This window comes from Corvus cornix, chromosome 9 (genome assembly GCF_000738735.6).
Source record: "Corvus cornix cornix isolate S_Up_H32 chromosome 9, ASM73873v5, whole genome shotgun sequence".
In the NCBI taxonomy this organism is placed as follows: Eukaryota; Metazoa; Chordata; class Aves; order Passeriformes; family Corvidae; genus Corvus; species Corvus cornix.
This window is the reverse complement of record NC_046339.1, coordinates 79,531-95,080: the sequence shown is the minus strand read 5'-3', so window position 1 is coordinate 95,080 and position 15,550 is coordinate 79,531. Positions and strand designations below refer to the sequence as shown.

Genomic DNA, 15,550 nt, shown 5'->3' with positions numbered 1-15,550 from the left:
TCTAGGCTTAAATATGTAACATATCATTTATCTTAAATGATAATCCTACATTTTTATGGATTTGTGGATATTGTTTGTGGACAGAAGGAAAAGAAAGGAAACTTAAAAATCAACCTGTACACCTACCAAACATCTCAGAGAATCTTGCTGATTTCTTGCCTGCAAACTCTGGATCTGTCTTTATCATTTTTTGTGTGATTGTGTCTGGTGAATTTGCATTTCTACTCTATCACAGACGTCTCTTATTTTTGGGGCTTAGATTAAATAAGGAGACATGTAATGTGGTTCTTGTTGAACTTCTTGATCCTGCAACCGTCTTTACCCATAATCCAGAATTAGCATCTCCATTACCATAGCCAGGTTCAACTGTGACTTGATGGTTCAGCTTTTAAAGGGGCAGTCTATTAATTTGAAATTGGTGGTAAGAATACTAAAGGCTAACAATGGGTCATATTTCTGAATTTAATAGACAGTTTCACGCAGGGCTTTTGGATGTAAGGCAAAGTTAACCTTGGTCCAATCAATTTAAGTCCTGATTAAATCCTAAGTATTTTGTCTCTAACAATAGGTGCTATGAGCTGTGCCTGGTAGCAGAACCAAGATTCCTGTAAAGAATATTAATTAACTGGCTTGAAATCTAGACATAACCAGTGATCCCGATGGTGGTGTTTGAGGCAACATGACCATCCAGCTGCAGAACACAGACCTCACCCAACAACAGGGAGAAGTGGCCCTTGGGGCCAGGACAAGGCTTGCACCAAGCTGGAATATGAGAAACCCTTTTTTTGCACAAGAGTTCCTGGACACGAAATGCACGTCCTGCCTGCTGAAATCCCCACATAAAACACCCCAGGCACACCAGGAAGAAAGCTGCTGATTTGAGTTTATGAACTCCTGGCAGGGAGGAGTTAGTGCTGAATCTGCATTAAGAGTTCCAGCATTATTTGTCCCCCACAGCCAGTGCGTTTTGCCAGTGTATTAGGATTCTGTGTCTGGAACAGTAATGCCATTTATTTAAAAGACTGCAGCTGGAAATCACTGTAGACACTCGGTTTTGCAATAAAATACTGTGGAGCCCCATCCATACCTTTGCATTTTACGGTATATTTATATTAATCCTTGTGTAGGTAAAAGTGACTCCTGCTGAACTACAGTTTCCTGATTGTTTCCATTATGGATAGAGGGGTTTTCCACATAGAGCGGCAGAGGACAAATGAAGCTGCACCAGCTCTTTAAAGGGTGTTTAACTGCAGAGGTCTGCAGGCAGCCAGCACAGCAGTATGGGCAGCAGGCAATAGACACACATCATTCAAATCTGGGAACTGTGAAATGGTGGGGGTTCAATTCAGCCTCACTGTGTGATCTTATTGAGACTTTTTGTCAGAATATTCAATTTGGGAGTTTGCTTATTCTTTTCTTCCAAGGAAAATTGTTGAAGCAAAAGATCAGCTTTATCTTTTCAATGGAACTTTGGGGATTTTAAAAACAGTCAGAGCATTTCAGCATCCTCAATATGAGATTGAATATGAATATGAATATTGAATATGAATAGGAATATAGTTTAAAACAATAAAGGGATATTCATGACACCAAACTGCAGACTTATAATTTAACCAATTAAATAGGGTCTTTTTATATAGGTCCTGAGAGAAGTTCCTGCTTTTCAGACACCTTCTGAAGATAATACAGACTTGAGAAGCTGAGGTACTTTGGCCAGTTTTTTGAGTTCCTTAAGAAAAAGGTAAGAGGAGTGTGCTTAGGCATACAGATAATATGAACGTTTGGGGGAGGCATGATTAAAAGTGGGAATGGAAAAATGTTGCCTGTCAGAAGTTTTTGTTGTATTTTTTCATAAGAACAACATGCAGTTATTTTGCAAATCAAGGAAGAGTAATTTAGAAGATTCGGGGGTCTAAGGCAAAGTAAAGTTTATATTTTTACCCTCAAACAAATGTGGAGATCTCAAGGGCATTGCTCATGTGGTTTTTCTCTTTCTCAATCAAATGGAAATCTGGAAAAAAAAATAAACCAAATAGCCTACATATGCACAAACAACTTATTTATTAAGGACTGTATTAAGGAATGACTTTGGATTTAAGTATTATAAGAGGAGGTAAATGTTTTCTCATTTTTACCTCACTTAATTTACAAATGGGGCAGATACAACCTGGATAAGTTGATCTTTCCACTGCGCTATTGATCTTCATCCATGGCAAAGGAAAAAAAAAATCCCTACAGAAATAATTTTGAACATGTGACATCAACCTGTGAAACTCCAGAATTTCATCATAGATTTGGTCAGATTTCGAAATCTCAGCTTTGGCTTACTCATTTAGAGAGAAGCAGAGTCCTCCATTTAATTCAGATGTGTTTAATTCAGAAGGTTCCAGAAAGTGAGATTTAATTCATTTAATTCAGAAGGTTCCAGAAAGTGAGATTATGAAATTCAGTATTCTGACAGTGCCTGATAGGAATAGTGATTAAAATTGGTGAATTATTGTATACCATAGTCCTGGTCAATAAGACTTAGATTTTTGTGTCATTGCAGGGAAACTGCTATACTTTAGTTATGTTCTGAATCTTAGTCTTCTATCCAAAATAATCATAATTTTTGTGACCAGTATTAAAATAGCTGCCAAGGAGATGGTGCTTATTACAGATAATTTTAAGTTGCCATACAATGGAAAATTGTAATTGTAATTTTAATTTAGAATGAGTGGGACTGTGTCAGTGCTCGAGCACAGATGACATTTTTAAAGAATTCCCAAGTGACCAAAAATGCATATTTTTTAATAGAAGTTTGCAGGTGGCTTTGTATGCCTAAAGCTTCAGACACAACCATGTTGTAATGGATATATACTCAAAGAAAGTGCCATTGCAAACTTTAGTTAGGTGGTTTTTAAGCTTTCTGTGTTTAAGGTCCAATTTTGTTCTTATTTTTCAGTGAGACTGATACAAAATGTTTACAGAACTTGAATAAAGCAAAAGAAGCCTTTGGCACTGGGTAGTGTATTTGGATAAGGGTAACAGTTAAGATTATCTGGATCTTATGTTTTTAATCATTGAAGAGTGTGGCTTATCCTGTCTGGCAACAGATTAGGAGGAAGATAACACAGTGGGGTCATTTTGTGGAATTTCTGAGCCTAATTTCAGCAATACTAAAACTGCTTGGAAAGGGGATGAAAACCTCCCCGTCTCCATCTATGAATATCTGGGCCTTTCCATCCCTAGAAATATATGCCACACTTTGTGCTAAAATTACATTTCCAAGGGAACTGTGGTGGGTAGCAGAGCTAACACAACCATGCACTGGTGGGCACACTGATCCCAGTGACCTCAGTCCTCCTTTTTCTGCTTGTGCTACACCAGTTTGGTAGTGTGAACAGGCAGGAGCAGGCACAACTTGGCCTCCTTTTGTCAATGCAGAGCAGATACACAGAGAAGAAGTGTCACTTAGAACTTTTCACAGTGTGCTTGAGAAATTGTGCTCTTGTGCCACATATCATAGGGATTATTTTCTCAGTAGCATACAAGCTGTAGAGAGAGTGAAGAAGATAGTGAAGAATGTAATTAAGCTTAGTCTGTAAGTCCATTTAAATCTGCTTTCAATTCAGTGACAAGATTTACACTCTATGACAGTCTGAATGCTAATATGTGTGATTGCAGGTTGGCAGAAATAGAAAAAATTTCTTTGATTTTCTGAACTGACGAGGTTACCAGAATCTTTTGTTTGCTCTTGACACACAGAGACATTGTGCAATTGGTTTTATTGTGTTCACAAAAGCAAACAGGAGCAGGGAGGGGGAGGTAAGGATGTGGGGAGTAGGAGGGATAGGACCATAAAAAGGGAAATTGCATGTGCCTGTTCTGTGTTTTTATTTCATGTTTTCCACAAGGTTCATGAATGCAAAATGAAGCTATTTCTCCTAAGCTGCTTGCTGGTTTCCTGCTGTTGCCAAGTTGGGGCAGTGAACAGGGAGTACTATATTGGCATTACAGAGACTGTCTGGAACTATGCACCTGGTGATGCCAATGCCATCTCTGGGCAGCTTTTTGCTGAAGAAGAGTAAGTAAAGCAGTGTCACCGGTTGAGTTTTATTTTACAGCTTCATCTGCTTTAGACACCAGAGCCACACTGAAAACCTGATGAGTCTTGTTGGTGTCAGTGGATTTTCTGTCAGACATATAAGGGAATTTCAATTTTTTTTCCTGGCTCGCTTGAGAATTGCATTCCAATGTTCTGCTAATTCAGAGCATTGGAATATGTAGGGGGTGTGAATTTTTTGCAATGAAATATTTACTAAGTAGAGACTAGAATAAGACCCTCAATGTCTAATGGTGTTTTATTTTGAGTGTCTAAGGTGCTAGTGCTGAAGAGATGATTTTTGCCGTTGTTTTTAAATGCAGAAACTTGACAAATTTAAAACTTTCCTACTGAGCACAGGTTTCCTTTTTAGTTCATTGTTGGCAGGGATGGTTTTCACTGGTACAGAAGCACAGCTGAGTACTTTCACCCACTGTGGAGGAGCTGGGTTGCTCGTTACGAGGCAGGGAGGGTCCTGTGCAGAGTGAGAGCAGTAAGTAGGCTGAAGATATGTAGGGTGAGGAGGAAGGGAGCACCCTGGAAGTCTGAATAATCAATAAAGAAAACTCAGATATAAAAGGCATCAGAAAAATACTTGAGAGAGGAGAAGTATTCCTTTCTTCTATTTTTTCAGTGCCTTTAAAATTAAATAGAACTATATCAAAGCTAAAACAATGATGAGAGAAATCAGAAATTAGAAAAATCTCAAAAATGCAGTTCTCATTTGGTTTGTGGGTGAGGGATTAGAAGATTTCCTGTGGTTTGTTTTCTCTAGTGAGGGCCTCAGCCATAACCTGCCACTCGATCAGGTGTGAGGTGAAGCAGTCAGCTTTTTACTTTTTCCATTCACAAACTTTGTGAGGTGTAAGACACTGCCAGGGATTCAGCAGGCTAGTAATTCTGATCAGGGGCGGAAACAGGGCATCTTGTCTAAGAATTGCAGAGCTGTGTTGTAATAAAACAGGCCACTCCTATTCACTGCTTTTCTCTGGTCTGTGGTGACCTGCAGCATGCTACATTAATTTCAGGTTTTCAGTGGTTGTATGCCTGCAATGGAGCTGGTCCCTTGTATTGTACTTTTCAGTTTCAGCTTCTCTGATTCCCCTTCTCCTCCCGGACCCTTTATGAGGCTGCGCTTGTGTGGAGATTGATATTTATAGGAGCAGGGAAAAGCAGAGTGCAGAAGGAATACTTTACAACTAAATTTTGTCTGTTTAAATGGTCCAAGAAGAGCCAAAACATATTTGTTCGATTTAGGTTGTTGCTCAAAAGCCTCATGCACTCAGAATTATAGTAACTGGGCCTTTGCAACTCAGTTTATGCTCCCCAAGTGGAGCTCTGAACTGGCATTTTAATTACACTTCAGACCTGTGCTTGCCGAGGTACCTACAATTCCTTCCCCACATGCTCAAACAATACTCTGCCTCGTAGAAAATACTTTGCATTTTTCGGCAGTATTAACTTATTTCACAACAAGGCTTGCACACAGTTGTGCACAGCACTGCAGAGGCCTGGTCTTTATTTGAGACTATTAATTAAAACCACACTACAGGTATGTTTGTGTATTTTCTTTACAGGCAGGCTGAAGTCTTTCTCAAAAGAGGTCCACACAGGATAGGAAGAACTTACAAGAAGGCTATCTACGTTCAGTATACCAATCATTTATATGATGTGATACTTGACAAACCTTCCTGGCTGGGTTTTTTAGGTCCTATAATTAAGGGAGAAGTTGGAGATTCCATTACTATTCACTTGAAAAACTTTGCTTCAAGAAACTACACGCTGCATCCACATGGTGTAAGATACACAAAAGAAAATGAAGGTAAGCTTGATTCATTTCTGTGCCAGAATTTATCAAAAGTTAATCATCCCTCTAAGTGGTACTCTCTCATCAGAGAGAAGACTGGTCAAGTAAATAGAGATTTAAATTAGGACACAATCAATTTAAAATATAATCTAAGTTTGAAATTTTTCAAGAGTGAAATACAAAGCCAAAAGTGGAATTTGTAAAGAAGGCAATTTTAGATCAACATTTTACCTGAAATAAGAGTATTTGTGTTTCAACCAAAATAAGGGTATAAAGGTATATAAGAGATTCAGATATGGGGGGGTATATATAAAAATTTGATGCTGTGAGGAAGATATTGTTAACAGTAATAAAGTACTTTTCTAAGTTCTTAACACTAAATTTGTGTATATGGTATATAAGATACACAAGAGTTTCTTGAAATGGAGAAACAGATACTGCTCAGTAAATAATTAATGAGATGAAATTCTGACACACTCTAAGATGTAGTCAGGGGTTCTATTGGGATAGGTGATGGCTTGTCCTTGCAATAGCCAGTCTGGCCACACTCAGGCAATGGGGGATTTTCTGCACTGGATGGCATCAGAATATGGCTGTTGAAAGTTTTATTACTGAGCCTTTAAAACAGTGTGTGAATTGTTGAGAATATGATGTCTCAAAATCACTCTTTTAAAATCCTTCATTAGAAGAATTTATGAAGTATCAACCTAGCTTCTAGTATTTTGTGGACTTTTTCATTACAACTAGTCTGTGTCTTGATAGAGACACTCTGTAGGATCAGAACAGTGTATTATTATGTAGCAGTATGTACACTTTTTGGAATTTTTTTCTATTGCTATCATTGCAGTAGCACCTATATTCCTTCAGGGCATATGCAATTTTTTTAGAACAGGTTACAAGATTAATATTTAACAAATGCTTTACAAATATTCGAATTGTTATATTTTTACAAGAAGTACATAGTCCCCTCCCAATAAATTAAGGACTAGCTTTAATGGGCCATTAATCAAAGTACTCCTACGGACTTCAAAGGCAAATGAAAAGATGCCTAAAGAGAAAGAAAACATCTACTAATCTGATTTAAAAGTTGTGGGTTTTTAACCTGTATTCAGATGTTCAGTCCATTTTTCTGCAGCATGTAGTCGACTTTCAGCATGGCAGGTGCTATCCTGACACCCTATTGTGAATGTGTTGTACTAATGGTGGCTGTATGGAACTCTTCAGGTGCTCTTTACCCTGACACCACCAAAGATTTTCAAAAGCGAGATGATGCTGTGGAGCCTGGAGGCCAGTACACTTACACATGGGATGTGACAGAAGATCAAGGTCCAGCTAAAGGAGATGCAAACTGCATAACCAGGGCTTACCACTCCCACATAGATGCTCCAAGAGATGTTGCCTCAGGGCTTGTTGGGCCTTTAATAATTTGCAGGAAAGGTAAACCATAAATAAATAAGTGAGTAAATAAATACATATGCAAGGTGATTGATAATGATCACTGATAAATATCAATGAAGTAAATTCCTGGAAGAGGAGAAGACTACAATTTATTTTGAAATAACTGCTTTTGGTCTTCTCAATTAGCTGCCTTCAATAGTGTAGGAAGTAGTTAGATTTTGTGTATGAGAATGAATATAATTTGCAGAATACTTTGTCCACAAATCCATGTGAGTGAAATGTGCTATGCTAGCCATGTGCAAGGAGTAAATACTGATATAAGAAAGAGATTAACATGCAACATTTATTCTCAGTAATTTTATAGAATCTATCAAAAGGGATTTTTGTTTCCTGAGTATGTCTGTAAGTTTATGTGTACAGTCACACTCAAGAAGTGTCAAAACATGAAGTAAACAGGGTCCAGCCTTACTGAGACTAGAGTTAAAACTGACAAAAAAATAATGTCAGTTACCAAAGATTTTGAATATACCACTTTCTTTTTCAGATACAATGAATAGGGACAGTGATCAACACTTTGATGCTGAATTTATCCTTATGTTTTCTGTGGTGGATGAAAATCTCAGTTGGTATCTAGAGGACAATATCAGAACATACTGTTTTGAGCCTTCCAAAGTGGACAAAGATGATGAAGACTTCCAGGAAAGCAATAAAATGCACTGTGAGAGAACATTATGTTAATGTTGCTTGCCACTAATATTGTGAAGTAATATTTTTCTGTCTTGTCTCTTTTAAAGATGAATTGTAGATTTTTTTTCTAATCAAGTCTCTTTTTAGAGGATTAAGAAAGATTCTTTTAAATAAAAATTTAAAAAGTTTAAAAGTGATGGCAGATATTGCACAATCAAACCTTTGGAGTTGTGATATAAAATTCTTAGGGGCCAAGAAGATCTTTGCCAGTGTAATTTTCCCAGGCACTCTGAACAGATTTGTGTTACTTTGCTCTGTTTCTTAGTCCTGAGCTCTGTACTATAATTTCACAGTTTAGAAAAACAGTTTTTACCGTTAGTGTAAACAAAAATGACACCTCTGGCTCTGACATGGATTCCAGAATTATAGCTATGTAGAGGAAGCATGTGTCTGATATTGGCACTGATTTTCAAAGGTGTGGAGCTTTCTTTTGAAGCTCTTTCTATTTCAAAAAATAGAGTACTGATAAAAAATAGAGTATGATACCTGCATTTGAAGAAAAAATCCTAAGGTCTGTGAAGTTAACTGTAATAAACAACATTTATTTTAGCAATCAATGGGTACATGTATGGATACCTCCCAAACCTCACAATGTGTGTGGAAGATAAGATAAAATGGCATCTTTTTGGCATGGGTAATGAAGCTGATATCCATTCAGCCTACTTTCATGGACAAACCTTAATAGAAAGGCATCATCGAGTTGACACCATCAGCCTCTTCCCAGCCACATTCATTGATGCTGTCATGGTACCAAGGAGCCCTGGAGAATGGCTGCTCAGCTGCCAAGTGAATGACCATATTGAAGGTACAGTACAAGTTTCAGTGATCAGAATTCTTTTAGCTTGAGCTAAGAGTTTACTGAGTCACTTTTGCAGGGCTCTTGACCTCGTGATATGCCAGGCACTATTCTCCTCTAGGTAACAAAACTCTCATAGTAATTAAAATTGAAATGCCTACAAGTGCATTAGATGGGTTTGAGCACATAGTCATGGGAATCAAGGGATTCTTTTCTCTAATGGACATCATCATCAGCTGGCAGCAATTAGCACAGCTTCACTTTTGTGAGCCTCACCCTTGGACAAAAAACCAGCATGATGTTTGCCTCTTGCTGGAGATAACTAACCACAATTTTCTGTTTGCCAACAAAAATGTTGGAGCTCATTCCATGTTTGGCAAGGGGCACGGGACAGGCAGGCTAACTTCCCTGCTGACAAATACATGTTCTGGAAAGTGCATTGGTGAACAAGCAGAGATGTTCTTTTCTCTTCCCTGTATTATCCTGTATTTTCAGTTTTAATACCCATATGAAATACTTAGAAGTTAATTCCATGCTTTTGAATGATCTATATTCCTGTAAGTGAGGGAAGTAATTTGTCACAGAAGTGGGAAAGAACACAGAACTGAAAATCATTCTCCAAGATTTGAAAACTCCGATAAAAAAAGAAGTATGTAACTGACAGACTCAATTACACAGAGGTTCCAAGCTTTGAAATAGTTACCACATCAAGCAATATCCTGATATAGATGAAGCATCCTGGGCGAGACTTAAATCCTACAAATTGGCCTGATTTATAGCTGTAAAAGGGCTCTTTTCAGTATACTATTTGTATCTCCAGCAAGCAGATTTGCTAACTGCTTCCCTTAGGATGCAGAGACTTGGGAGTTCCATAAGTAAGCGGTTGATTATATTTAGATGCAGAATGGTCAGTCTGGTAACATCTGACCTTGGCTGAAGTGTTCTCTGACAGCACTGTGTCCACCCTCCCCTAATCTTCTCTGCCATGCCTGTTGCAGCTTTAGAAGCAGAATGCCCTTTACCACACCTGTCTGCCTGCTGTAGATACCATGGCTGTGTTTCTACATCCTAGCTCAGCTGGCGTGCCTTTTTTTACAGCATTCATCTTCCACTTTGTGATTTTCATATTCATCAATGGGGTGGGAATCGTCCAGGGAACAGAAAAGCTGTTGGGCACAGGGAAAAAGAAAACAAAATGCGGTTCCTTCTCTCTAGGTTTCTCTACCTCCTTATTTTCCAGGTGGTATGCAGGCTCTTTTTAAAGTAGAAGATTGTAAGAAATCCACAGCAGATCGCAATGAGAGTACAAAGATAAGACAGTACTTCATTGCTGCTCAAGAGATCATCTGGAATTATGGCCCATCTGCAGTGAACCATTTTACAGGACAAGAATTAATCCTTGACAGGTAAATGCCTCTAATTAAAGAATTTTTATTTTCCAAGCAGAATTGATTTAAGCATGCTAAATAAGGTAAGACATATGGTAGAACTGATTTCTAAGCAGAATTGCTCATCTGTGCTTAAATATTAATGCTAGAATAAATATCAGACCAAATTAGGTCAGTTATTTTCCTTGTAATCTTACCTTAAATTTTGCTGCTATGTTAGTCACTTCACTGGGATTAAGATTAATTATTATGTCATATGTAGGCTGTGACTCCTGATTATTCAAGATGGTTGATTATTTTGAGTTAGGGAACAAAGTAGGAGTTCATGACCATTGCCTTAGGTGATGAAACTCATGCTAACGGTATCTCATCTAGGAAACAGCTTGCATGACATAGCTTTGCCCTTTGCACTGTGTTTACATATTTAAGACCTGGATCAATTCACTGAATACATTGATTCCTCAAGTTTTTCATCTGTGAGTTAAAGCATACTTACCTCTTCCACAAGCGACGAGGCACAGTTCATTGTTTGAATAGGGCTTGAAAAACACTGAAAGGTCCTTTCTTAGAGAGTAAAACTGTTGACTGAATCTTCTCACTTTGTATATAGATGTTACATATTCTTGTTGTTTGTATCTGCTCCTGTTGAATTTTTGTAACTTCTAATTAAAAGAAGAATAAACTCAAGGTTATGAAATGTTAACTAGAAATCATCCTTGGTGAGTCTCTAAGCACACTGGCTTTGTAAGGGCAACACAGCACAGTGGCCTTTTCTTAATGAGAAGTTAGTGAAGGATAATGGATTCCTGCACATCCTATATGGGACTGCATGTAAGTGTGTGGCCATACCACTGAAAAGAAACCCAAAAGACAAACTCAGCATATCATACCTCAGAAAACAGGGTTGAGGTCTGACTGCCTTTGTACAACCAAACATTTTGACTTGAATTGTTTGCGTCTATTGCTACTTCTTTTACACAGTGAATCTCAGATCTTTTTTGAACGAAGTGGGACAAGAATTGGCGGCTCCTATAAAAAAGCAATTTACAAAGAATACACAGATGGTTCTTTCACTGAACATAGAAAAAGGCTTGCAGAGGAAGCACATCTTGGACTCCTAGGTAAGAGAGTAACTGTCACCCCAAGACAAGAGTCTAAAATTTTTTCATGTCAAAGATTTATGAGAGTGAACAGTCACTTCCACTGGTTAGTGAGCAGCGCCCCCACTCTCCAAGAAGTCCTCAGCTCTCCCTGCCTCCAGCAGTCGCTAGTGCCTGTGGTTTCCCCCAAGGTGTAAAGAAGCTCTTAACTGCAACACTGTCATGGTACCCAGCTTCCCTGAAGGACCATGCCATGGTCTCCAAAGGTCTGGCTCTGAATTACAAGGCCAGACTAGGTGAGTCTAGTCCTATTGATAACCTTGCTGCTTCTGGCATGGGTTGGTACTAATGTCTGTAAATCCCTTTCCAAAGAGAGGAACTGTCCTGAAAGTCACTGGGCCTCCACGTGAACTGGGAATGGTTGCTGCTGGGCTGTTCTGTGATTCAGGCCATATGCCAGTGTCTTGGGGTGACTTTATGATGTGTATCCCATATTGCTGCCCTATGCCCAGAAATTAATTTTTGCGCTTTCTATGCCTTTAAACTGAGCCTGAGAAGAGGAAGGAAAAACCGAGCAAAACTTTTTCAAAGCAGTTTGCAGCTTGTTCAAGGTCGCACAGAGATAACGACTTTTTTTTTCAGCTGCGGCAGGAGAGCGAGAGGGAAGGGAAGTACCCGGGCTTGCTTTTCTTTCCAGTTGGTTTTCGGCAGTTTTTTTCCTCAGCTCTTTTTCCTTTGGAGAGTTGAACTTTTGTTTTCTTGGGACTTTGTTTTTTCTCCTTTTCTCTCTGCTGGACTGTTTCAACATCAGAATACATTGGGAGGAGTTTCTACTGAGGCCTTGGCCCTGGAGGTGGGCCCACCACCCCGTCCAGGCTCCAAGGAGGGGGAGAGAGAGATCTACGGAAGGACTCTGAAATTTTCCCAGGTTTCTCTCAGTGGATCGAGAGGTTTTATTATTTGGCATCATTATCCCTTTTCCTGTGTGTTGGTTAAATAAATAGTTTTTATCTCTTTCACTTTCCTTCTAGGAAAATTTATTTTTTCCCGAACCTGGTGGGGGAGGGATGGTTGTGACCTGCCTTCTCTCAGAGGATATATTTCTAAATTTGGCCAAACTGGAACAGCCAGGGACCTGGTCTGTGGCCACAGAGGCCTAGGGGCATTCCTCATGCAAGGGTAAAAGCAGCCAGCCACTGAATGCCATAAGTTTGTGGTGACCTTTACACCATTTGATAGAAATACCCTGTAATTAGACCATGTACACTTTTCTAGGACCTGTGATCAAGGCTGAAGTGGGTGAGCGCATCAGGGTGACCTTCCGGAACAATGCCAGCCGCCCGTTCAGCATCCAGCCCCACGGTGTGAGTTACCACAGGAGCGAGGCAGGGGCACGGTATGGCACTGCCCCCAGAGGTGAGCCACGGATGGAGTGCTGCAACATCTGAGCACACACTGTCTTACCTGTCCGTGTATTAAAGGTGATAAAAGAAAGAATGTTCATTAGGCATAATTCCCAACGCTGATTTCCATAATAGGTACCGAATCTCCAGCCTCTCATGTGAGTCCCGGCACTACATTTACATATGAATGGGATGTGCCAGAAGATGTGGGTCCCACAGACCAAGACCCAGACTGTTTAACCTGGCTTTATTACTCAGCTGTGGATGCAGTCAGAGACACCAATTCTGGCCTTGTGGGTCCTCTCCTGGTGTGCAGGAAAGGAGCTCTGCTTTCTTCTGGGAAACAGGTCGGTAGAAGAAGAAAAGTGGAAACCTTTGCATCATCACAGCTGAATCTGCTTTCTCCTCCCAGACTGCACCACGTTTTCTCCACATCACAGTTTCACCCATGTCCTAAGGGGAATACACAACATGAAGAAAGTGGGGTTGGTTTTCAATCTTGCTCCAGATAGACAGTCACTGCAATGTGGAAAAACCATCATCACAAGCAGCTGCTGGCATTCAAGTCTCAGCTATGATTGGAATCTCTAGGAAAATGTAGAGATTTTAAAGACCAAAATACAAACTCACTTCCAGAGGTGGTCCCTGCTGGTAGAAAGAGCATCAGCAGTAGGTACTTAGTCACCAGATACAGCAATTACTGAGCTTTGAGATTATCAGAATGAAGTATCAATGTATGCATTTACTCTATTTTGTGACTTGTACTCATAAATTATTATGAGCATAGGATTTTTCTCACTGACATTTTCTGTTCACTCATTTCTATTTTTCTTTCTACTATTTCTTCTCAACAGAAAAATGTGAACATGGAGTTTTTTCTACTTGCCACAGTATTTGATGAGAATCTGAGCTGGTATTTGGATGATAATATTTTGATGTTTACACTAAGTCCTGACAAAATTGACAAAGACGATGAAGACTTCCAAGAGTCTAACAAAATGCACTGTAAGAAAATTATTAGTTAGCCAAATATTAATTTCTACAATAGGGTTTTTACTTGTATGGTTTCATGTTTGAAGCTGGAAAGCTGTATAGTGCAGAGACATTTCATTCCTTTCCAGTGGAAAAAAACCCAGAACATTTCGGTGCAATTCAGTTTCAACTAAATGTGATAGTTCAAAGTATAATGCCAGCTGTTCAGTGTCTTGCATGGCAGTTGAGGATTTAGCATGGTTATGTACCACTTTGAGCAGATGTGCAACCACTACAAGTGCAACCAGGCAGCAAGACAAAACTGACCTCTGCTCTACAGATGATATAGCTGAAAGGAGGTTTTTCACAGAGTTACAGAGCAGTTGAGGTTGGACGGAACCTCTGGAGGTCCCCTGGTCCAACCTCCTGCTCAAGTAGGGCCACCCAGAGCCACTTGCTCAAGACCATGTCCTGATGACTTCCAAATACCTTCAAGGATGGAGACTCTACCATCTCTCTGGGCAGCCTCTGCCAGTGCTTGGTCAGTCTCATAATTTCCTGATGTTCGGAGGGAATCTCCTGTGTGTCAGGTGGTGTCTGTTAGTGTCAGCGGTGCTTCTGTCCCTATCACTGGGATGAGCCCGGCTCCATCTTCTTGGCACTCCCCCCGCAGGTGTTTGTACAGGTGGGTGAGATCCCCCAAGCTGCCTCTTCTTCAGGCTGAAGGGTCCCAGCTCTCTCAGCTTTTCCTTGCAGGAAGAGATGGTTTCTTGTCCCTTCATCATCCTTGTGGCCCTTTATTGCCCTCTCTCCACTATGTTCATGTCTTCCATACTGGGGAGCCCAGAACTCAGCACAGCCCTGCAGGTGTGGCCTCAGCAGTGTGAGCAGAGGGCAGGGATCATCTCCCTCAACCTGCCAGCTGGACTTTGCCTCAGAATGAGTCTTTGCTTCTTTAATAGGGCAGAACTGAGTTTCACACTGATCAGTGTTTTAGTACTGCAGAAATGTTTTTCAAGTTTCATGGAAAAAAGACGTTTTTATCCTCAGGCCCTAGCCCTGCTAGTAAGTCCTAATCTTTAAGCATATTTATTTGTGCATTTAAAAAAAATGTTCCCCTCAGGGCCGTTCCTGTTCACAGACTCTTGGTGCAGAGCATTCAGTGGTACCTGTGAAGCCCAGGATTTGAAAGTTTTGCAAAGGACTATCTAGAAAGGGTTAGAAACTCAAACTAAAAAAACCCTTCTGATTGCCTCCACTGTATGGCTGGAGGATGTTGCAGGGTGTAAAGTGGGATCCTTTATGCATCCTGAATATGTGACAAGTAGAAAGCAGGGAAAGTTCCAGTTGGTCAAGGCAGCAACATGTGCTGTAGACATTGAAAAGGGAAACAGTTAGAAATTATTTTTAAACACTGGGGTTTAAAAGCTGTTTTGCTTGAATTGATTCTTTAGTTTTGTTCATATGATATTTTATTATTGATATTTCTGTCAGTCTAAGGCATGACATTACATCTGAAGTGTTTATTAATTAATCTCTATTGCAGAATTAAGTAATATATTAATCAAGGTGGGTTTTGCTTTCTCTAATCTTCTATAGCCATTAATGGTTATATGTATGGAAATCAGCCTGGTCTTGAGATGTGTAAAGGAAGTGTTGTTTCCTGGCATTTGATGGGCTTGGGTTCAGAAGTTGATGTCCATGGGATATACTTCTCAGAAAACACATTTGTAACTAAAGGAACAAGAAGGGATACAGCAAATCTGTTTCCACATACAGTTCTTACAGCTATTATGAAGCCTGACTCCGAAGGTAAATGTCTTGTTTAAAAATTTTGTTAGTAATGCAGAAACTG

General features: G+C 39.7%; 1 protein-coding gene across 3 annotated transcripts in view; it reads left to right on the top strand.

Moving 5' to 3' along the window:
• Nucleotides 1–3,838: 3,838 nt before the first annotated feature.
• Nucleotides 3,839–15,550, top strand: part of LOC104688113 (ceruloplasmin) — a 27,370-nt gene continuing 15,658 nt past the window's right edge. For 2 of the 3 annotated variants that reach the window (XM_019284636.3, XM_010397485.4), the window contains exons 1-11: nucleotides 3,839–4,066; nucleotides 5,662–5,906; nucleotides 7,116–7,328; nucleotides 7,834–8,007; nucleotides 8,587–8,841; nucleotides 10,073–10,238; nucleotides 11,202–11,341; nucleotides 12,596–12,736; nucleotides 12,859–13,070; nucleotides 13,578–13,728; nucleotides 15,295–15,507. In XM_019284636.3, coding sequence (XP_019140181.1) covers nucleotides 3,912–4,066; nucleotides 5,662–5,906; nucleotides 7,116–7,328; nucleotides 7,834–8,007; nucleotides 8,587–8,841; nucleotides 10,073–10,238; nucleotides 11,202–11,341; nucleotides 12,596–12,736; nucleotides 12,859–13,070; nucleotides 13,578–13,728; nucleotides 15,295–15,507 — 2,065 coding nt within the window. In that variant the 5' untranslated portion in view covers nucleotides 3,839–3,911. The remainder of the gene's footprint in view (nucleotides 4,067–5,661; nucleotides 5,907–7,115; nucleotides 7,329–7,833; nucleotides 8,008–8,586; nucleotides 8,842–10,072; nucleotides 10,239–11,201; nucleotides 11,342–12,595; nucleotides 12,737–12,858; nucleotides 13,071–13,577; nucleotides 13,729–15,294; nucleotides 15,508–15,550) is intronic. The other variant, XM_019284637.3, reaches the window with a different exon arrangement.